Source organism: Hyla sarda, chromosome 7 (genome assembly GCF_029499605.1).
Source record: "Hyla sarda isolate aHylSar1 chromosome 7, aHylSar1.hap1, whole genome shotgun sequence".
Taxonomy (NCBI): domain Eukaryota; kingdom Metazoa; phylum Chordata; class Amphibia; order Anura; family Hylidae; genus Hyla; species Hyla sarda.
Window position 1 is genome coordinate 211,102,393 of NC_079195.1, and position 24,692 is coordinate 211,127,084.

Below are 24,692 nucleotides of genomic sequence, written 5' to 3' on the forward strand. Positions count from 1 at the left end.
TGTAAGGGACCTTGTAAGGGAGATCGCGGGGGTCCCTGTGATCTGACACTTATCCCCTATCCTAAGGATAGGGGATACGTTTTTAGATAACGGAGATCTCCTTTAATGAGAGACAGGGAACCGTGCAGAAAAGAAGTGACATGTGACTTCTTCTTGGATCGCTTACATGCTAAAGCTTTCATTGGACTCAAGGCCTTTCAGTGCTGACCCCCCCCCCCATGCTGTCCTTGGGGGCTCAACATTGTACTTTCGCATGAAATGTGCCTGTGTACACATGTCCTTAAAGGGGTACTCCACTGGAAAACATTTTTTTTTAAATCAACTGGTACCAGAAAGTTAAACAAATTTGTAAATGACTTCTCTTTAAAAATCTTAACCCTTCCAGTACTTATGAGCTGCTGTATGTTCCATAGGAAGTTCTTTTCTTTTTGAATTTCCTTTCTGTCTGACCACAGTGCTCTCTGCTGACACCTCTGTCCATGTCAGGAACTGTCCAGAGTAGGAGCAAATCCCCATAGCAAACCTTTCCTGCTCTGGACAGTTCCTAAAATGGACAGAGGTGTCAGCAGAGAGCACTGTGGACAAGACAAAAAAGAAATTCATAAAGAAAAGAATTTCCTCTGTAGCATACAGCTGCTTAAAAGTACTGGAAGGGTAAAGATTTCTTAATAGAAGCAATTAACAAATCTGTTTAACTTTCTGGCACCAGTTGATTTAAACATTTTTTTTCCCCACCGGAGTTCCCCCTTAAAGGAGACACAAGCAGAAGGACAGGGACACCTTTTAAGTTCCTGGACCCCAATGCAAAATTTGTCACTAGGCCTCCCACCTACGCTGTGGAAATGCTTTCCTCCGGAGTACCCCTTTAAGTACCAGGGCACCTAGACGTACATTTACGTTCGATGCCGATAAGGGTTAAATGGGTACTCCACTGGAAAACATTTTTTTTTAAAAATCAACTGGAGGCACCCTGGTTGAGAAATATTGATCTAATGTGTACGGTCAAGTCCAGAGCTGCTTTTCCACCTGTTCCTCACAGAGACGTAGCTAACGCTGGGCGGTATAATTGCCGGGCATGCTGGGAGTTGTAGTCTTTCCTCGTCTGCTCTGGTTTAATGGGGGTCTTCATATAAATGATCTGAGCGTTGCTACAGCCGATCCTTAGAGAAGCATTGTTCGGAAGAGACAACTCCATTATTATGACTACTGTATAATATTGTGGCATCCGCAGGATTAGCACGATGCCAGACTAATGGATTTTCTGACCTATTTGCAGTCTCAAACAGGATTCCTAATCTTCGGTTCCCAGCGTAAAGGGGGAAATGAAAGAGTTGTAAATGTACGATTCATTGTACGATTGTACAATGTACGATTCTGCAATTCATTCTGTGTATTCTTTTCACTGTGAAAAAAAGAAAAGTCCTTTAATTCGTCATCCAGTAATCCAGAAAACCTGATAGCTTGACGCTCAATTCCTGTGTAGATCTAAAATATAATATACAAATAAAAAATAAAAAAAAGAAAGCAGAAAATGCAATTTGAAAATTCCTCTTCTTAACCCTTGCGGCGGATGTTCAGCAGCGTAAACGCTGCGGACGGCCGAGAAGACCCCGCCCCCTTTCTAATACCCAGCGGAAAACCCGCAATTAAATCTGCCCGTGTGAACGTACCCTAAGGCTATGTTTCCACTTGGCTTTTTTTTCTGCAAAAACGCCCCCAAAAAACGCCACAACCGCCACACAGCATTTTTCTGGTGCGGCCAGATGTTACTCAATAGGGATTTATGAAACACAATGCCGTCTTGACGTTCTTTTTCATTGTCTTGTTTTCGCGTACCTGTCTGATCCCCCCCCCCCCCCAAAAAAAAAACTGTTATATGTTGCTCAGTACCTCATCCTGATCATGTACATCTAATTTTTATGTGTCTATGACCTATATTTCTCTCAGACTTACCTTTATTTACTTCTCAGTAGAGGTTGCTCAGTAGAGGTTTCTGTCCACGCAGAGGCATGGGGCGTGTCCCTCTCTTCTGCTCACTGTGAAGACTCCACCCCCTCCCTCACTCTGCTCTGAATCACTGAGGGCCGGGAGCAAGCACAGCAGCCCTGGACCTGCCTGCAGCCCTGTCAATGATGGTGTCCATGATGTGTTGATGACCACTGGACACTGCTGGACTGGTATGTGTCCCAGGAGGCAGGAGACCCCTAGTGGCCACTTTTTTGACTGGCTTTTTAGTTTGAAATGCTGACAATGTTCTCATTGTTTTTGCATGACTTTATAACATTTCAAAAGTTATTAGCCCTCATTTACTATTGCAAACCCAACATGTTTTGTCGGGTTGTGCGCCAGAATCTGTCGCATTGCGCCAGATATTCTGTCTGCGCCAGAATTTGCGCCAGAATAGAAAAAACACCCAACTAACTCTCCATTTTGCAAAGAAAACCTGGAAAAGGGGGGTTGCCGCTAGGGAAAGGGGGCGTGGTCGAAGAAAAGGGGCGTGTTCCAGACATTTTGACATATTTACTAAGGTTTCCACATAAAATGTGGTGGATTTGAGATGAGGAAAACCCGACAGATCAGAGCATGTGTAAAAAAAAAAGGAAAGTGCAGGGAAAGTGGAAAATGTAGGGAAACCTTAGTAAATATCGTGGAAAATAAATTGTAGGGAATTAAAACCCACAAAGAAACCTACACAACACTCTTAGTAAATCAGGGCCATTGTACCTGACAATGCCAATTTAAAGGGAAACCTTAGTTATTAGACCAAAAGAAAAAAAGAAAGGAGAGTAACAAAAAAAAAAAAAAAAAGCTGAGTCGTCTTGTCTGAAACCTCGCCCAGTAGTGAGTCCAACTGTCGGCCCAACAACTCATGAGATCTTTCCAGGTAGGAATCCCATGGGGCCCATATGGCGTGGAACCGGTCAACAGGATCATTCCCGCTGGTCGTAAGCCATTCCATGCACCCAATGTCTGAAATCCAGAATGAGAGCTTTAGGGAGGAAGATATGACTTTTACCATGACACTGTCAGACACTTGGATGCAGTTGAAAGGTATCAGCCTGGCAGACATCTTGGAAAGGTCATGTCAGGGCACCTAGAGGGACGGTAATATTGAGCACCTCTCTAAATAAGCCATTTAATGGTTCCCAATATGGACCTATTTCTCCACATTTCCCCCAAAAACATGCACAAGGTAGCCTGTCACATGTCCGCACCTCCAGCACAATACAACGGCGGGAAAATCCGGTGAAAGGTCTCTGGGGTATGGTAACAATAAAAGAGGATTATGTATAAATGTTCTTTAAAGGAGACGCAAGCAGAAGGACGGGGACCCCCCGCGATCTCCATGCAGCACCCGCATTCTATGCGGGGACTGTGTCTCTAGTTTCAGAAACCTCCGGGTTTCCGGGACTGGGGAAGTGATGTCACGCCACCTCCATTCATGTCTATGGGAGGGGGCATGACGGCCCATAGACATGAATGGAGGGGACGTGATGTCACGTCCCCAGTCTCGGAAACCCAGAGGTTTCCGAAACTAGAGACGCAGTCCCCGCATAGAATGCGGGTGCTGCAGGTAGATCGCGGGGGGTCCCCAGCAGCGGGCCCCCCATGATCAGACATCTTATCCCCTGTTCTTTGGATAGGGGATAAAATGTTTTTGCCCGGAATACCCCTTTAAGTTCCTGGGCCCCAATGCCAAAGTTGCCACTAGGCCTCCAACCTACCCTGTGCCTATTATAGTACCGATGTCCTATGTGGCCTATGGATATCTTCAGATGCCAGTGCCCAGGTGCCACCTCACCCCTATATGTGCTCCCTGTCTTGACCGCAAGCCGTTCGTCTATTTTTGTGAGATATTAAATCATCTCCTTATGGGAATTTGTGAAATGACTCCCTGCAGATCACACCTGTGCTCCTGACACATAAACAGCATTTTACAGGAGGGTAAAGTGAAAGTTGTGTTTGACCAGAGCTTGAAAATCTGTTAAAGGGGTACCAGTCCAGTGGGAATTTTTTTTTTTTTTTTTAAATCAACTGGTGCCAAAGTTATTCAGATTTGTAAATTACTTCTATTTAAAAATCTGAATCCTTCCAGTACTTTTCAGCTGCTGTATGCTCCAGAGGAAGTTGTGTTGTTCTTTCCAGTCTGACCACAGTGCTGTCTGCTGACATCTCTGTCCATGTCAGGAACTGTCCAGAGCAGGAGAAGTTTCTATGGGGATTTGCTCCTACACTAGACAGTTCCTTACGTGGACAGAGGTGTCAGCAGAGAGCTCTGGGTCAGACAGAAAATAACTATACAACTTCCTCAGAAGCATGCAACAGCTGATAAGTACTGGAAGGATTAAGATTTTTAAATAACAGTAATTTACAATTTTTTTAACATTTGGCACCAGTTGATTTGAATAATTTTTTTTCCACCGGAGTACTTCTTTAAGGTTCCCTCTACACTTTGCATGGTCAACAGGCCTTCCCTTCAGAAAAACTTCAAATCTGCAATTTAAAAAAAAAAAGCATCATTTGAACTATGGCAGAAATTCCTATTGACAACAATGGAACTTGGATTTCCCACATTTTTCATGTGGATTCTGATGTGGAATCTGTATTGGAATCTGCTAGAAAGAAACTCCATGTGAACGAGGCTTCAGTGCTAGGCTTCTGCTTCTAAAGGTATGCTGTAGAGATATAGGGGAGCAGGATACCCTCTTCTGTATACAGTGTATAGGAGACATCATAGCAGCTAGTCTCCTGCTTCTTACTGTACGCTGTAGTAGTATAGGGGAGCAGGATCTCCTCCTCTGTGTGTACAGTGTATAGGAGACATCATAGCAGCTAGTCTCCTGCTTCTTACTGTACGCTGTAGTAGTATAGGGAAGCAGGATCTCCTCCTCTCTGTATACAGTGTATAGGAGACATCATTGCAGCTAGTATCCTGCTTCTTACTGTACGCTGTAGTGGTATACAGGAGCAGGATCTCCTCCTCTCTGTATACAGTGTATAGGAGACATCATTGCAGCTAGTCTCCTGCTTCTGAAGGCTTGTTATAAAGATATAGGAGAGCAGGATCCCATCTTCTGTGTGTGCAGTGTATGGCGATATCATAGCAGCTGTTCTACTGCTTCTGTGGGTGTGCTATAGAGATACAGGGGAGCAGGATCCTTTCTTCTGTTTGCAGTGTATAGGAGACATCATAGCAGCTAGTCTCCTGCTTCTTACTGTACGCTGTAGTGGTATACGGGAGCAGGATCTCCTCCTCTCTGTATACAGTGTATAGGAGACATCATAGCAGCTAGTCTCCTGCTTCTTACTGTACGCTGTAGTAGTATAGGGGAGCAGGATCTCCTCCTCTGTGTGTACAGTGTATGGGAGACATCATAGCAGCTAGTCTCCTGCTTCTTGCTGTATGCTATAATGTTATAGGGGAGCAGGATCTTCTCCTCAGTGTGTACAGTGTATGTGGGACATCATAACAGCCAGTCTCTTGCTTCTAGGAGTGTGTTATAGAGATATAGAGGAGCAGGACCTCCTCCTCAGTGTGTACAGTGTATGTGGGACATCATAACAGCCAGTCTCCTGCTTCTAGGAGTGTGTTATAGAGATATAGAGGAGAAGGATCTCCTCCTCAGTGTGTTCAGTGTATGTGGGACATCATAACAGCTAGTCTCCTGCTTCTAGGGGTGTGTTATAGAGATATAGAGGAGAAGGATCTCCTCCTCAGTGTGTTCAGTGTATGTGGGACATCATAACAGCCAGTTTCCTGCTTCTAGGGGTGTGTTATAGAGATATAGAGGAGCAGGACCTCCTCCTCAGTGTGTTCAGTGTATGTGGGACATCATAACAGCCAGTCTCCTGCTTCTAGGGGTGTGTCATAGAGATATAGAGGAGCAGGATCCCCTCTCCTGTCTGTGCAGTGTATAGAAGACATCATAGCAGCTAGTCTACACTGAAAGGCTGTCCAAGTATTCTAGTAGTTGTAGTTTTGCAACAGCTGGAGGCACACTGCTGTCAATTCTATTTATACTCTCCTTATGGAGCCTTCAGCTGTCCGAACATGCTGGGAGTTATAGTTTTGCAACAGCTGGAGGCACACTTATTGGAAAGCACTCATGTATAGTGTTGTCGTGTTTTGGCGCATGAAGCTGACGTGGCAGAACGTCTCTCTTTCCCCTCGGATAATTGTGTAAATGTGTTTGTCCTCTAATTGGCAGTGATGTGTGGATGAGAAGAGCAGGCGGAGAGGTCCTCACAAATAACAATACCCAGAGACAAAGGAGCGTTCAGTGCCAGTGCTCATAGTAATCAGCGACAGCTTTCGGAGAACGCCGCGATCACATGACCTCCTCCCCGGGCTCCAGCAGCGGCTGATGTCACGCTGTGTCACTTATCTGCGATAACCAGTATTGTGGCTGACAAGACGCCGGAGGAGATCGGAGTCTTATAAAAGGACACGTCTGCTGTAAAGAAAGAAGTGAACGCCTGAGAATCCGAGCCAGACATAGATGGATACGCTGTCCGATAGAGATCTGATCGTGTAGTCATTTCAAGGCTTTGTGTAGAATTAGAATAAAAAGGCTCCAAATGTCCTGAAAACAGTGCCTCTCCTTTATGTTGGCTGTGTGTGGTATTGCAGCTTGGCCCCATTCATTTGACCTTCCCCAAGGGGACACATAGCCCTCCCGAAACAGTGCGAGCTGTAGGAATTATGCTGCACAGGGTATGGAGGAGCAGCTCAGTATATGGAGGGGCACATTTTGGAGCATTTTATGCTGGGGCAATATGTGGCACAATTTTTGAAAGGGCGCTATGCTGGCACAGTTTATGGGGGCACTATGTGGCACAGTTTATGGAGGAGCACAATGGGGCACAGTATATGGAGGAGCTCTATGAGGCACAGTTTATGGAGGAGCACAATGGGGCACAGTATATGGAGGAGCTCTATGAGGCACAGTTTATGGAGGAGCACTGTGTGGCACAGTTTAGTGCACACCTGGCAAAAGTTTATGGTGGGGCAATATGTGGCACAGTATGTGAAGCGGCACTATGGGGTTATGGGACACAGTATATGGAGGAGCACTATGGGACACACTATATGGAGGAGCATTATGGGACACAGTATATGGAGGAGCACTATGGGACACACTATATGGAGGAGCACTATGGGACACAGTATATGGAGGAGCACTATGGGACACACTATATGGAGGAGCATTATGGGACACAGTATATGGAGGAGCACTATAGGACACCGTATATGGAGGAGCACTATAGAACACCGTATATGGAGGAGCACTATGGAACACAGTATATAGAGGAGCACTATAGGACACAGTATATGGAGGAGCACTATGGGACACAGTATATGTAGGAGCACTATGGGACACAGTATATGGAGGAGCACTATGGGACACAGTATATGGAGGAGCACTATGGGACACAGTATATGGAGGAACACTATGGGACACAGTATATGGAGGAGCACTATGGGACACAGTATATGGAGGAGCACTATGGGACACAGTATATGGAGGAGCACAATGGAACACAGTATATAGAGGAGCACTATAGGACACGCTACATAGAGGAGCACTATGGGACACAGTATATGGAGGAGCACTATGGGACACAGTATATGGAGGAGCACTATGGGACACAGTATATGGAGGAGCACTATGGAACACAGTATATAGAGGAGCACTATGGGACACAGTATATGGAGGAGCACTATGGGACACAGTAGATGGAGGAGCACTATGGAAAACAGTATATGGAGGAGCACTATGGAACACAGTATATAGAGGAGCACTATGGGACAGTATATGGAGGAGCACTATGGGACACAGTATATGGAGGAGCACTATGGGACACAGTATATGGAGGAGCACTATGGGACACAGTATATGGAGGAGCACTATGGGACACAGTATATGGAGGAGCACTATGGGACACAGTATATGGAGGAGCACTATGGGACACAGTATATGGAGGAGCACTATGGGACACCGTATATGGAGGAGCACTATGGGACACACTATATGGAGGAGCACTATGGGACACAGTATATGGAGGAGCACTATGGGACACAGTATATGGAGGAGCACTATGGGACACAGTATATGGAGGAGCACTATGGAACACAGTATATAGAGGAGCACTATGGGACAGTATATGGAGGAGCACTATGGAACACAGTATATGGAGGAGCACTATGGGACACAGTATATGGAGGAGCACTATGGGACACAGTATATGGAGGAGCACTATGGAACACAGTATATAGAGGAGCACTATGGGACAGTATATGGAGGAGCACTATGGGACACAGTATATGGAGGAGCACTATGGGACACAGTATATGGAGGAGCACTATGGGACACAGTATATGGAGGAGCACTATGGGACACAGTAGCAACTTAGAACCGGTCCGCCGGCACGGTCCACGCCAATCCCTCTCTGACACAGAGGATCGACCTCCAGCCTGCCGAATCCTAATAGTAGATCCGGCCATGGATCCCGCTGAGGTGCCGCTGCCAAGTCTCGCTGACATATCCACGGTGGTCGCCCAGCAATCCCGACTGATCGCCCAACAAGGTCACCAGCTGTCGCACTTGACTACTATGCTACAGCAACTTCAGTCACAGCTACAGCAGCTGCTACAGCAGCAACCATCTCCTCCGCCGGCTCCTGCACCTCCTCCGCAGCGAGCGGCCGCTCCTAACCTCCGCTTGTCCCTGCCGGACAAATTTGTTGGGGACTCTAGACTCTGCCGTGGTCTCCTGTCTGGGAAGGTCCTGTCATGGGCCACACCGCTCTGGGCACCTCTCTCACAGTATCCTTTGCAATCTACCCCTGTGCCTCCCGCCAAGGAGGCTATGCAAGTGGATCGGTCTCGCCTGACCCATGAAGAGAGGACTCGCCGCAGAGATAAAAATGTATGTCTGTACTGCGCTAGTACTGAACATTTCTTGGTGGATTGCCCTATTCGTCCTCCGCGTCTGGGAAACGCACGCACGCACCCAGCTCACGTGGGTGTGGCGTCTCTTGGTACAAAGTCTGCTTCTCCATGTCTCACTGTGCCCGTACGGATTTCTCCTTCTGCCAACTCCTCCTTCTCATCTGTGGCCTTCTTGGACTTTGGTTCTGTGGGAAATTTTATTTTGGCCTCTTTTGTTAATAAGTTCAACATCCCAGTGACCCGTCTCGTCAAGCCGCTCTACATTTCCTCGATCAACGGAGTAATATTGGACTGCACTGTGCGTTACCGCACAGAACCCCTGCTCATGAGCATTGGACGGCATCTCGAAAAAATTGAACTTTTTGTTTTGCCCAACTGCACCTCTTAAGTCCTCCTCGGTCTGCCATGGCTCCAACGCCACTCTCCTACCCTTGACTGGACCACCGGGGAGATCAAGAGCTGGGGTGCTTCTTGCCACAAAAAATGCCTCACGTCTGCTCCCAGTCCCGTCAGTCAAACCCCAGTGTCTCCTCCTTTACCTGGTCTCCCCAAGGCCTATCAGGACTATGCTGTGTCTCCTCCTCATAGCCCCCGTCCTGGTAACACTCTGCCCCGTGCCAAGCTTCACCCTCTTCCCCCCACTCCCACGCGTTCTGGTTTGCCCGCTGTTGATGAGGTTTCCCGGGACTTCTCCACCATCTTATAAAGAGACTCAAAAATCCCTCATACAGGCCTCATCCCGGATGAAGAAGCATGCCGACAAAAAAAGAAGAACTCCTCCTGTCTTTGTTCCTGGAGACAAAGTGTGGCTCTCCGCCAAGTATATCTGCTTCCGTGTCCCCAGTTTTAAACTGGGACCACGTTATCTTGGACCCTTTAAAATCAAGTGCCAAATCAATCCTGTTTCCTACAAACTCCTTCTTCCCCCTTCTCTCCGTATTCCTAACGCTTTTCATGTCTCTCTCCTTAAACCGCTTATCCTTAACCGCTTCTCTCCCAAGGTTGTTGCTCCTACTCCTGTCTCCGGGTCCTCAGATGTCTTCTCGGTTAAAGAAATTCTCGCATCTAAGACGCTCAGAGGTAAAAAAAAAAATTCTTGTAGATTGGGAGAATTGCGGTCCTGACGAGAGGTCATGGGAACCCGAGGATAACATTCTCGACAAGGACCTAATTCACAAATTTCCAGGTTCCAAAAAGAGGTGGGAGACCCAAGGGGGGGGGGGGGGGGGGGGGGGTACTGTTACGCCGAGCGCTCCGGGTCCCTGCTCCTCCCCGGAGCGCTCGCGGCGTTCCTCTCTCTGCAGCGCCCCAGTCAGACCCGCTGACCGGGAGCGCTGCACTGACACTGCCGGCGGGCATGCGACTCGCATAGCGGGACGCGCCCGCTCGCGAATCACATCCCAAGTCTCTCACCTGTCCCGGTCCCCAGCTGTCTCCTCCTGGCGTGCGCGGCTCCGCTCCCTAGGGTGCGCGCGCGCCAGCTCTCTAAGGTTTAAAGGGCCAGTGCACCAATGATTGGTGCCTGGCCCAATCTGTCTAATTAGCCTCCACCTGCTCCCTGTCTATTTAACCTCACTTCCCCTGCACTCCCTTGCCGGATCTTGTTGCCATTGTGCCTTGAGAAAGCTATTTCTGTGTTTGCCTTTACTGTGTTCCTGACCTCTTGCTGTTGCCCCTGACTACGATCCTTGCTGCCTGCCCTGACCTTCTGCTACGTCCGACCTTGCTCTTGCCTAATCCCTTGTACCGCGCCTATCTCAGCAGTCAGAGCGGTTGAGCTGTTGCCGGTGGATACAACCTGGTTGCTACCGCCGCTGCAAGACCATCCCGCTTTGCGGCGGGCTCTGGTGAATACCAGTAGCAACTTAGAACCGGTCCGCCGACACGGTCCACGCCAATCCCTCTCTGACACAGAAGATCCACCTCCAGCCTGCTGAATCCTAACAGATACAGTATATAGAGGAGCACTATGTGGCACAGTATATGGAGGAGCACTATGTGGCACAGTATATGGAGGAGTGGTATGTGGCACAGTTTATTGAGGAGCACTATGTGGCACAGTTTATGGAGGAGCACTATGGGACACAGTTTATGGAGGAGTGGTATGTGGCACAGTTTATAGTGGAGCGGTATGTGGCACTGTTTATGGAGGGGCACTATGAAGCGCAGTTTATGAAGGAGCATTATGCAGTACAGTTTATGATGGGGAACAATGTGGCACAGTATGTGAAGGGGCGCTACATGTCACAGTTTATGGGGGCACTATGTGCAGTTTATGGAGGAGCAGTATGCTAGCACAGTTTATGGGGGCGGCAATATGTTTGTAAAGGGGCACTATATAGCTCAATATATAGAGGAGCAGTATGTAGCACAGTTTATGTAGGGGCATTATGGTGCACAGTTTATGGATAGGCACTGTGTTGCTCAATTTATGGAGGGGCATTGTGTTGTACAGTTTTTGAAGAGGTACTGTGTGGCACTGTTTATATAGAGACACTGTACGACACTTTTTATGTAGGGGCAATATGTGGCACAGTTTATATAGAGGCACTGTACGGCACTATTTATGTAGGGGCAATATGTGGCACAGTTTATATAGAGGCACTGTACGACACTTTTTATGTAGGGGCAATATGTGGCACTGTTTATATAGAGGCACTGTACGGCACTATTTATGTAGGGGCAATATGTGGCACAGTTTATATAGAGGCACTGTACGACACTTTTTATGTAGGGGCAATATGTGGCATTGTTTATATAGAGGCACTTTACGGCACTATTTATGTAGGGGTAATATGTGGCACAGTTTATATAGAGGCACTGTACGGCACTATTTATGTAGGGGCAATATGTGGCACAGTTTATATAGAGGCACTGTACGACACTTTTTATGTAGGGGCAATATGTGGCACAGTTTATATAGAGGCACTGTACGGCACTATGTATGTAGGGGCAATATGTGGCACAGCTTATATAGAGGCACTGTACGGCACTATTTATGTTGGGGCAATATGTGGCACAGTTTATATAGAGGCACTGTACGGCACTATGTATGTAGGGGCAATATGTGGCACTGTTTATATAGAGGCACTGTACGGCACTATTTATGTAGGGGCAATATGTGGCACTGTTTATATAGAGGCACTGTACGGCACTTTTATGTAGGGGCAATATGTGGCACAGCTTATATAGAGGCACTGTACGGCACTATTTATGTAGGGGCAATATGTGGCACAGCTTATATAGAGGCACTGTACGGCACTATTTATGTAGGGACAATATGTGGCACTGTTTATATAGAGGCACTGTACGACACTTTTTATGTAGGGGCAATATGTGACACAGTTTATATAGAGGCACTGTACGGCACTATTTATGTAGGGGCAATATGTGGCACTGTTTATATAGAGGCACTGTACGGCACTTTTATGTAGGGGCAATATGTGGCACAGCTTATATAGAGGCACTGTACGGCACTATTTATGTAGGGGCAATATGTGGCACAGTTTATATAGAGGCACTGTACGACACTTTTTATGTAGGGGCAATATGTGGCATTGTTTATATAGAGGCACTTTACGGCACTATTTATGTAGGGGTAATATGTGGCACAGTTTATATAGAGGCACTGTACGGCACTATTTATGTAGGGGCAATATGTGGCACAGTTTATATAGAGGCACTGTACGACACTATGTATGTAGGGGCAATATGTGGCACAGCTTATATAGAGGCACTGTACGGCACTATTTATGTTGGGGCAATATGTGGCACAGTTTATATAGAGGCACTGTACGGCACTATGTATGTAGGGGCAATATGTGGCACTGTTTATATAGAGGCACTGTACGGCACTATTTATGTAGGGGCAATATGTGGCACTGTTTATATAGAGGCACTGTACGGCACTTTTATGTAGGGGCAATATGTGGCACAGCTTATATAGAGGCACTGTACGGCACTATTTATGTAGGGGCAATATGTGGCACAGCTTATATAGAGGCACTGTACGGCACTATTTATGTAGGGACAATATGTGGCACTGTTTATATAGAGGCACTGTACGACACTTTTTATGTAGGGGCAATATGTGACACAGTTTATATAGAGGCACTGTACGGCACTATTTATGTAGGGGCAATATGTGGCACTGTTTATATAGAGGCACTGTACGGCACTTTTATGTAGGGGCAATATGTGGCACAGCTTATAAAGAGGCACTGTACGGCACTATTTATGTAGGGGCAATATGTGGCACAGTTTATATAGAGGCACTGTACGACACTTTTTATGTAGGGGCAATATGTGGCATTGTTTATATGGAGGCACTTTACGGCACTATTTATGTAGGGGTAATATGTGGCACAGTTTATATAGAAGCACTGTACGGCACTATTTATGTAGGGGCAATATGTGGCACAGTTTATATAGAGGCACTGTACGACACTTTTTATGTAGGGGCAATATGTGGCACAGTTTATATAGAGGCACTGTACGGCACTATGTATGTAGGGGCAATATGTGGCACAGCTTATATAGAGGCACTGTACGGCACTATTTATGTTGGGGCAATATGTGGCACAGTTTATATAGAGGCACTGTACGGCACTATGTATGTAGGGGCAATATGTGGCACTGTTTATATAGAGGCACTGTACGGCACTATTTATGTAGGGGCAATATGTGGCACTGTTTATATAGAGGCACTGTACGGCACTTTTATGTAGGGGCAATATGTGGCACAGCTTATATAGAGGCACTGTACGACACTATTTATGTAGGGACAATATGTGGCATTGTTTATATAGAGGCACTGTACGACACTTTTTATGTAGGGGCAATATGTGACACAGTTTATATAGAGGCACTGTACGGCACTATTTATGTAGGGGCAATATGTGGCACTGTTTATATAGAGGCACTGTACAGCACTTTTATGTAGGGGCAATATGTGGCACAGCTTATATAGAGGCACTGTACGGCACTATTTATGTAGGGGCAATATGTGGCACAGCTTATATAGAGGCACTGTACGGCACTATTTATGTAGGGGCAATATGTGACACAGCTTATATAGAGGCACTGTACGGCACTATTTATGTAGGGGCAATATGTGGCACAGTTTATATAGAGGCACTGTATGGCACTTTTATGTAGGGGCAATATGTGGCACAGCTTATATAGAGGCACTGTACGGCACTATTTATGTATGGGCAATATGTGGCACAGTTTATATAGAGGCACTGTACGACACTATTTATGTAGGGGCAATATGTGGCACAGCTTATATAGAGGCACTGTACGGCACTATTTATGTAGGGGCAATATGTGGCACAGCTTATATAGAGGCACTGTACGGCACTATTTATGTAGGGGCAATATGTGGCACAGTTTATATAGAGGCACTTGCGTACGGCACTATTTATGTAGGGGCAATATGTGGCACAGTTTATATAGAGGCACTGTACGACACTTTTTATGAAAAGTCACTTTGCTGTCCCAGTGTTTAGAGTGGCAATGTTTTTGCACAGTGTATGAAGAGTTATTATGCTGGCACAGTGTATGGAGGGATAATATGCTGGCAAAGTTTAGGAGAGGCAGTATGCCAAAACTGTTTATGGAGGGACTCTGATTGCATTATGTAATGGGACTTTGCTGTCATCATTATTTATTGGAGGTATTTGGTTGGAACATGTTACAAGGGGGAGTCTGCTTGAACTGTTTATGGTGGGCACTCTGCTGGCACTGTTTATGGGGGTAGTCTGTTGTCAGTATGTATGGTGGGCACTCTGCTGGCACTGTTTATGGGGGTAGTCTGTTGTCAGTATGTATGGTGGGCACTCTGCTGGCACTGTTTATGGGGGTAGTCTGTTGTCAGTATGTATGGTGGGCACTCTGCTGGCACTGTTTATGGTAGTAGTCTGTTGTCAGTATGTATGGTGGGCACTCTGCTGGCACTGTTTATGGGTGTAGTCTGTTGTCAGTATGTATGGTGGGCACTCTGCTGGCACGGTTTATGGGTGTAGTCTGTTTTCAGTATGTATGGTGGGCACTCTGCTGGCACTGTTTATGGGGGTAGTCTGTTGTCAGTATGTATGGTGGGCACTATGCAGGCACTGTTTATGGGGTAGTCTGTTGTCAGTATGTATGGTGGGCACTCTGCGAGCACTGTTTATGGTAGTCTGTTGTCAGTATGTATGGTGGGCACTCTGCTGGCACTGTTTATGGTAGTAGTCTGTTGTCAGTATGTATGGTGGGCACTCTGCTGGCACTGTTTATGGTAGTAGTCTGTTGTCAGTATGTATGGTGGGCACTCTGCTGGCACTGTTTATGGGTGTAGTCTGTTGTCAGTATGTATGGTGGGCACTCTGCTGGCACTGTTTATGGTAGTAGTCTGTTGTCAGTATGTATGGTGGGCACTCTGCTGGCACTGTTTATGGGTGTAGTCTGTTGTCAGTATGTATGGTGGGCACTCTGCTGACACTGTTTATGGGTGTAGTCTGTTGTCAGTATATATGGTGGGCACTCTGCTGGCACTGTTTATGGGTGTAGTCTGTTGTCAGTATGTATGGTGGGCACTCTGCTGGCACTGTTTATGGTAGTAGTCTGTTGTCAGTATGTATGGTGGGCACTCTGCTGGCACTGTTTATGGTAGTAGTCTGTTGTCAGTATGTATGGTGGGCACTCTGCTGGCACTGTTTATGGGTGTAGTCTGTTGTCAGTATGTATGGTGGGCACTCTGCTGGCACTGTTTATGGTAGTAGTCTGTTGTCAGTATGTATGGTGGGCACTCTGCTGGCACTGTTTATGGGTGTAGTCTGTTGTCAGTATGTATGGTGGGCACTCTGCTGACACTGTTTATGGGTGTAGTCTGTTGTCAGTATATATGGTGGGCACTCTGCTGGCACTGTTTATGGGTGTAGTCTGTTGTCAGTATGTATGGTGGGCACTCTGCTGGCACTGTTTATGGTAGTAGTCTGTTGTCAGTATGTATGGTGGGCACTCTGCTGGCACGGTTTATGGGTGTAGTCTGTTGTCAGTATGTATGGTGGGCACTCTGCTGGCACGGTTTATGGGTGTAGTCTGTTGTCAGTATATATGGTGGGCACTCTGCTGGCACGGTTTATGGGTGTAGTCTGTTGTCAGTATGTATGGTGGGCACTCTGCTGGCACTGTTTATGGGTGTAGTCTGTTGTCAGTATATATGGTGGGCACTCTGCTGGCACTGTTTATGGGTGTAGTCTGTTGTCAGTATGTATGGTGGGCACTCTGCTGGCACTGTTTATGGGTGTAGTCTGTTGTCAGTATGTATGGTGGGCACTCTGCTGACACTGTTTATGGGTGTAGTCTGTTGTCAGTATGTATGGTGGGCACTCTGCTGACACTGTTTATGGGTGTAGTCTGTTGTCAGTATGTATGGTGGGCACTCTGCTGGCACTGTTTATGGGTGTAGTCTGTTGTCAGTATATATGGTGGGCACCCTGCTGGCACTGTTTATGGGTGTAGTCTGTTGTCAGTATATATGGTGGGCACCCTGCTGGCACTGTTTATGGGTGTAGTCTGTTGTCAGTATGTATGGTGGGCACTCTGCTGGCACTGTATATGGTAGTAGTCTGTTGTCAGTATGTATGGTGGGCACTCTGCTGACACTGTTTATGGGTGTAGTCTGTTGTCAGTATGTATGGTGGGCACTCTGCTGGCACTGTTTATGGGTGTAGTCTGTTGTCAGTGTATGGTGGGCACTCTGCTGGCACTGTTTATGGGGGTAGTCTGTCAGTATATATGGTGGGCACTCTGCTGGCACTGTTTATGGGTGTAGTCTGTTGTCAGTATGTATGGTGGGCACTCTGCTGGCACTGTTAATGGGTGTAGTCTGTTGTCAGTGTATGGTGGGCACTCTGCTGGCACTGTTTATGGGGGTAGTCTGTCAGTATATATGGTGGGCACTCTGCTGGCACTGTTTATGGGTGTAGTCTGTTGTCAGTATGTATGGTGGGCACTCTGCTGGCACTGTTAATGGGTGTAGTCTGTTGTCAGTATTCAAATAGCAGCAATTTAAGAAACAAACAAACAATTTAAGAAATCAATATACATTACGTGAAAATAAAGAAGGGAAGTCATTGGCCAACTGGGCCGTTTAATTTAACCCTTCGTATACATCGCCGGTGTACATTTGTTTATCACGCAGCGCTGTATGATGCAGGATGCAGGATTTATGCTGATTAATTCCGAGCAGCGATAGTCGACTGGTCTGCCCTACATAAGCCGGCCACAAGGGCATTTTAATAAATACATGACCTTGGATGGATTACAAGAGACGAACCCTCAGAATCAGATTCTACAAGTCCTTTGAGGGACAAGATATGCATATGATTCACCTTTCCTAATCATGTTTCTCCTATGTCTTATATAGCGCCTTCATATTCTGCTGCACTGTACAAAGTCACTGTCCCTATCTCAGACACACATCTCCCCCATAATTCTGCACTCGATACCCATTAACGAGAATGTGAATATAGAGTTTTACAAATTTTGGCAAATTTATCAAAAAAACTAAAATAATGCAAATTTATTAGAAAACTAACATTTTGCATCAACAAAGTTATTCAGACCCTTTACTATGACACTTGAAATTTAGCTTTGGCTCCTCCCATTCTTCTTGATCACCTTTGAGATGTTTCTCCACCTTGATTGGAGTCACCTGTGGTAAATTCAGCTAATTGGACAGGATTTGGAAAAACATATATTGAGACCCATAGAAGGTCTTGTTGACAAGAAAGATCAGTGCAAAACCAAGCCATGAGGTGGAAAGAACTGATTGTAGAGCTCAGAGACAGGTTTGTGTGGACCCACAGATCTGCAGAAAAGTACAAAAACATTTCTGCTCCATCGAATGTTCCCAAGAGCACAGTGGCCTCCATAATTCTGGAATGTAAAAAGTTTGGAACAACTGGTAATCTTCCTAGAGCTGCCGCCCCACCAAACTAAGTAATCAGGGGAGAAGGGTCTTGGTAAGAGAGGAGACCAAGAACCCAATGGGCACTCTGTCTGAGCTTCAAATATCCTATGTGCAGATGGGAGAAACCTCCAGAAGGTCCAGAACCATCTCTGAGGCCTCCACAATATGGACTTTATGGCAGAGTGACCAGAAAGAAGCCTCTCCTCAATAAAAGGCACATAAAAGCCGCCTTGAGTTTACAAAAAAGCACCTAAAGGACTATCACACTGTGAGAAATACACTGCTCAAAAAAATAAAGGGAACTCTAAGATAACATCCTAGATCTGAATGAATGAACTAATCGTATGAAATTCTTTCATCTTTACATAGTTGAATGCGCTGACAACAAAATCACACAAAAATTATCAATGGAAATCAAATTTATCAACCCATGGAGGTCTGGATAGGGAGTCACTCTCAAAATCACAGTGGAAAACCCCACTACAGGCTGATCCAACTTTATGTAATGTCCTTAAAACAAGTCATAATGAGGCTCAGTAGTGTGTGTGGCCTCCACGTGCCCGTATGACCTCCCTACAACACCTGGGCATGACCCTGATGAGGTGGAGGATGGTCTCTAAACATCATGTCTGGAGGAAACCAGGCACTGCCCATCACCTGCCCAATACCTGCCCAATACCATCCCTACAGTAAAGCATGGTGGGGACTACATCATACTGTGGGACAGGGAGACTGCACAGGGTTGAGGGAAAGCTGAGTGGTGTAAAGTACTGACATATACTTAAAGGGGCTCTTCAGGATTAAAAACAGAGCTGATTTCATCCAAAAACAATGCCACCCCTGTCCTCATGTAGTGTTTGGTATTACAACTTGTCTTGATTCACTTCAATAGAACAACTGTTTGCGTTGCATATGGCACCATGTTAACATATTCATGACATAAAGTACCAGTGCCAGGTCAGAAATAAACCTTTGGCTGCAGGTACTACCGTGTATCCATCCATTATTGATAGATTATTATCCAGTCCATTCCAGATAGATTTAGCTTTTGTTATACTCTTACATAACCTACTGGTACATTGATGGTTGTGCTGCACTGCAGTCCTGCTACATCCAATGGGATAAAGGGCAGCGAACTAGTGACTTTCCGGTATTTATGGCCAAGACATGTCAATTAGGGAGGAAGTTTTACGGTGGTTGAGAAGTATCAGAAAAGCATCTATGTCGCTTTAAGGTATCATTGATTTAATAGGAATGGAAGAGGAAGTGTAATTCTTCCGGAAGGCATTTCAGCCCTTACAAAGAGCGAATCAATGATGTTTTCTCCAGTTCATTACTGTTCATTCTGTCTTTACATGATGTCCTTTCGGCATGGAGAAGACTCTAGGAGGGATGGAGTGATGCATGTAGTAGGTATGTGGGCAGAGTATATGGGGCAGCCATTTCGTGGGCAGATTCAAAATGTTATGGCATTAAAGGAGTATGGGGATAATTTATGGGGTTCAAAGAGGGATGGAGAGCATTTATAGGGTGCAAAGAGGTATAGGGTGTATTTATGGGGTACAAAGGTATAGTGTGGATTTATGGCATGCAGAAGAGGTATGGGGTGCATTTAGGATATGCAAAAAGGTAAGGGGTGCTTTATGGCATGCAAAGAGGTATGGGGGCATTTATTGTGTGCAAAAAAAGGAATGGGTGCATTTATGGCATACAAAAGGGATGGTGAGCATTTATCGGGTACAAAGAGGTGTGGGGAGCATTTATGGAGTGCAAAGCGGTATGGGGTGCATAGAGGTATGGGGTGCATTTATAGGGTACAAAGAGGTATGAGGTGCATTTATGGGGTGCAAAAAGGTATGGGGTGCATTTATGTCTAGCGGATCGATACACTTATGTTGTTTAGTAGTGTCATAGGTTTTCCCTAATTTCACTTCTCAATGTTCTTTTGGAAAAAACAAAATGGCATCATCACATTTGGCTACAGGTGTAAGTTAAAGCTCTTGAACCCTGAAGCAAAATCTCTATCACTGCCCACCAACCATTATGTCTTCTATGTGGTAGAGGGGCTATCATGACCCAAGAGGAAAAGGACTTGCAAATACAACCTCTGCACCCTCTGCAGTTAGGCCTCTGTCTTTGGGATTTTTTTACACATACAATACATTTGGTTCATTTGGACCAGTATTGAAGTTTGAAGTACTCTGGATCTAAATAGCACATCTACCATATCCTTTGTAGTCCAAAGAAAGCAGTTACCCTTGGTTGTCCGAAAACCACCCGCTATAAGACATACACTATAACAATTAATACCAATGGACTCCACAAAATCTCCGAAGGTGTACTGTGGCCAGGGTCTTATCCTGCTGAAAACGGGCCAATAATGCCATTCGGGAATCTACTCTTTTGAAGGGGGGGGGGGGATGTGGTCTGTACAGTGTTTAGGTACATGTCACAATGATGTCCACATGATGTCAGGATCCAAGGTTTCCCTTATTTGGCTTGTTTTATTCCCATTTATTTACCAAGAAATACAAATACATAAATTATTTTGTTGAGTTCCGTATTAAAGGGGTATCCTAGTTTAAAACACTTTATCTCCTCTCCACAGGATAGAGAATAAGTGTCATATCTGGAGGGAGCCTGAGTCTCGTTTTGGAATGGAGCGAAGGGCCGCGCATTTGCCCTTTTCTCCATTCATTGTGGGAGATTTATCAAAACCTGTCTAGTGGAGAAGATGCTGAGTTGCCCATAGCAACCAATCAGATTACTACTTTCATTTTTCAGAGGCCTTTTCAAAAAAATGAAAGAAGCCATCTGATTGGTTGCTATGGGCAACTCGGCATCTTCTCCACTAGACAGGTTTTGATAAATCTCCCCCCTTGTCTATTGGGATGATGGAAACAGCCAAGTACAGCAATTGGCTATGTTCGTCAAGTCTATAGACAATGAATGGAGAAGGGGTGCATATGAGTGACTCGCTGCTTTATTTACTCGGGTACCCATTTTTGATATTGCATAAAGTTAAAGTGGTCGGAACAACTGCAATTCACTTTCCTGTTGATAAGGGTTACGTTTTTTAAAGCGGTACTCAGGCGAAATCGTGGGGGTCCTGCCATGGGGTCCCCTGCGATCTACGTGGCGACACCCCGTTCATCTGTGCACAGAGCAAACTCCGCATCGCGCCGGATGACTGGCAACTACAGCCGCCATGCCCCCTCCATTCATGTCTATGGGAGGAGGCGTGATGGCTACGTAGTAGCCATCACGCCCCCTCCCATAGACATGAATGGAGGGGGCGTGGCATGACGTCACAAACACGGTAGCTCCAAGCTTCTGGGTTCCTGACACTGCCGATGCCGGCCCAGAGATCCCTTCAGACCCCCGCGTTCAGACATCTTATCTCCTCTCCTTTGGATAGGGGATACGATGATTTTTGCCGGAGTACCCCTTTAAGTTGGACTACACCTTCAAATCAAAAAATTTTTTATTCCATTTTCTAATTTCTGATATGATTAAGTCAGGACTGAAATAATCCCAGGAGGTCCGCAGCAAAAATGTGCCCAAAAATACTGCTGGCACCTAATACCTTCATGCCTACTTGTCGGCTCCAAGATTAGACAGGGCGGCTCCTGCGTTCTGTATAATTTAGCATTCTCGGTTTTAGTAGAATTATTCTTTACTTTCAGCTCTGCCCTAAAACTTTTACTTTATTTCACGTCTTGCATCCATATCTAATGATAATTTTTTTAAATTTTTTTTACATTTCTATTTTCTCATTTCTAATATGATTAAGTCAAGACTGAAATAAACCAAGGAGGTCAGCAGCAAAAATGTGCCCAAAAATACTGCTGGCACCTAATACCTTCATGCCTACTTAATACGTCCTGTCGGCTCCAAGATTAGACAGGCTGGCTCCAGCGTTCTGTATAATTTAGCGTTCTCGGTTTTAGTAGAATTATTCTTTACTTTCAGCTCTGCCCTAAAACTGTTACTTTATTTCACGTCTTGCATCCATATCTAGTGATCATTTTTTTTACATAGGAGAATTAAAGTGTACCTGTCGTCAACAAAAACATTTTATATAATGTAGATAATACTATTATATGTATATTTGTAATATACATTGGTTAAAAAATGTGTATATTTTTGTCTGTTGTTTGTGTGTCTCTACGAGGAGTCCAAATACAGGAAGTGTGGACAAACAGGGCTCTGTACAATGAGGATAAGCAGGGCTCTGTACAGTAAGGATAAGCAGGGCTCTGTATACTGAGGACAAGCAGGGCTCTGCACACTGAGGAAAAGCAGGTCTCTGTGCACTGGAGACAAGTAGGGCTCTGTGCACTTAGGAAAAGCAGGGCTCTATACACTGAGAACAAGCAGGGCTCTGTACACTGAGGACAAGCAGGGCTCTGTACACTGAGGACAAGCAGGGCTCTGTGCACTGAGGACAAGCAGGGCTCTGTGCACTGAGGACAAGCAGGGCTCTGTACACTGAGGACAAGCAGGGCTCTGTGCACTGAGGACAAGCAGGGCTCTGTACACTGAGGACAAGCAGGGCTCTGTGCACTGAGGACAGGCAGGGCTCTGTACACTGAGGACAAGCAGGGCTCTGTACACTGAGGACAAGCAGGGCTATGTGCACTGAGGACAAGCAAGGCTCTGTACACTGAGGACAAGCAGGGCTCTGTACACTGAGGACAAGCGGGGCTCTGTGCACTGAGGACAAGCGGGGCTCTGTACACTGAGGACAAGCGGGGCTCTGTACACTGAGGACAAGCGGGGCTCTGTACACTGAGGACAAGCGGGGCTCTGTACACTGAGGACAAGCGGGGCTCTGTGCACTGAGGACAGGCAGGGCTCTGTACACTGAGGACAAGCAGGGCTCTGTACACTGAGGACAAGCAGGGCTATGTGCACTGAGGACAAGCAAGGCTCTGTACACTGAGGACAAGCAGGGCTCTGTACACTGAGGACAAGCGGGGCTCTGTGCACTGAGGACAAGCGGGGCTCTGTACACTGAGGACAAGCGGGGCTCTGTACACTGAGGACAAGCGGGGCTCTGTACACTGAGAACAAGCGGGGCTCTGTACACTGAGGACAAGCGGGGCTCTGTACACTGAGGACAAGCAGGGCCCTGTACACTGAGGACAAGCAGCGCCCTGTACACTGAGGACAAGCGGGGCTCTGTACACTGAGGACAAGCAGGGCTCTGTACACTGAGGACAAGCGGGGCTCTGTACACTGAGGACAAGCGGGGCCCTGTACACTGAGGACAAGCAGGGCTCTGTACACTGAGGACAAGCAGGGCTCTGTATGCTGAGGACAAGCAGGGCTCTGTACGCTGAGGACAAACAGGGCCCTGTACACTGAGGATAAGCAGGGCTCTGTACACTGAGGACAAGTAGGGCTCTGTACACTGAGGACAAGCAGGGCTCTGTACACTGAGGCTATATGACACGCCCCTGGCTCACACATCAGAATGATTGACAAGCCAGGAGCCTGCACAGAGCCCTGCTTCTCCTGCCCTCACTTCCTGTATTTGCTATTACACAGGTAATAGCTGCAGGGACAGCATTTTTTTCACCCAAAAATATACACATTTTAATCAATGTATATTACAATTATACATATAATGGTATTATCTATTGTTGGCGACAGGTACACTTAAAGGGGTTCTCCGCTGCTCAGCGTTTGGAACAAACTGTTCCGAATGCTGGAGCCGACGCAGGGAGCTCGTGACATCATAGCCCCGCCCCCTCACGATGTCACGCTCCCGCCCCCCTCAATGCAAGTCTATGGGAGGGGGCGCGACAGCTGTCACGCCCCCTCCCATAGACTTGCATTAAGGAGGCGGACCTTGACGTCATGAGGGGCGGAGCCATGACATCACGAGCTCCCAGCGCTGGCTCCAGCATTCGGAACAGTTTGTTCCAAACGCTGAGCAGTGGAGTACCCCTTAAAACTCACCACCACATACTCGCATCCTAATACTAAGGGCTTGGTTTTCTCCCCAAAGAAATATAAGGTGACCTTTAGTCCTCACTCCCTTTTTCTGATGGAGGGCCAGAAGAGTCCCATAGAGAGTAGTCCACCCATGCAGGTGAGGAATGTTGCCATGTTCATCTGCCAGGGGGCAGAAGAGGCAAATTCTCTCTGAGGTATTTTGTACAGAAATGGTTTTTCCAATTTTATGTAGGTTCCGCACTGCTGGCCCCAACAGGATGGCTGGTGAAAAGATTGACATATCACAACATATTGGTGACATATGTATAGTCAGTCTACTTTTATGCATTAACAAGTATTATTTTATTTTTGCTTTCTCTAAGGGCTTGTAGACTTTTGCCATTGGAGTGATGTCATAGAGGAGATTGTTACCTTCCGGAAATGATATGACGACTGGTTCTTGTGAGCTGGGTACGGATGTCCAGTGTGTTCTCCTGACTCTACATTGCCGTATCACTGGCCATCATGCCATCCTTACCCAATGAGTCTGGTATGACATTTGTGTTTTCACATTCATTCCATTGCCATACTATATGTAAATGGATGGAAACTTTTTTTTTTTTTAGTTATTTTTAGTAACTTCTTCTTTCATTGTTTTTTTCATTTGGAAGATGCGTCATCCAGCTTGTCCTTGAGTACAGCTTTGCCGTATCAGTCTAATGGCTCTAACAGGAGAAAGATCCGAAAAAAGAGGAAAAATGGCGTCATCACAGCCAACGTGGCTGGAACCAAGTATGAGATCGGTAGGTATTCCTACAATCATTCATGTCATGTCTT

General features: G+C 46.2%; 1 protein-coding gene across 7 annotated transcripts in view; it reads left to right on the plus strand.

Moving 5' to 3' along the window:
- Positions 1–24,692, plus strand: part of TTLL7 (tubulin tyrosine ligase like 7) — a 245,761-nt gene that overhangs the window by 20,361 nt on the left and 200,708 nt on the right. For 2 of the 7 annotated variants that reach the window (XM_056532560.1, XM_056532566.1), the window contains exons 2-3: positions 24,239–24,405; positions 24,527–24,658. In XM_056532560.1, the coding sequence (XP_056388535.1) occupies positions 24,381–24,405; positions 24,527–24,658 (157 nt within the window). In that variant the 5' untranslated portion in view covers positions 24,239–24,380. The other 5 variants (XM_056532565.1, XM_056532562.1, XM_056532561.1 and 2 more) reach the window with 5 other exon arrangements.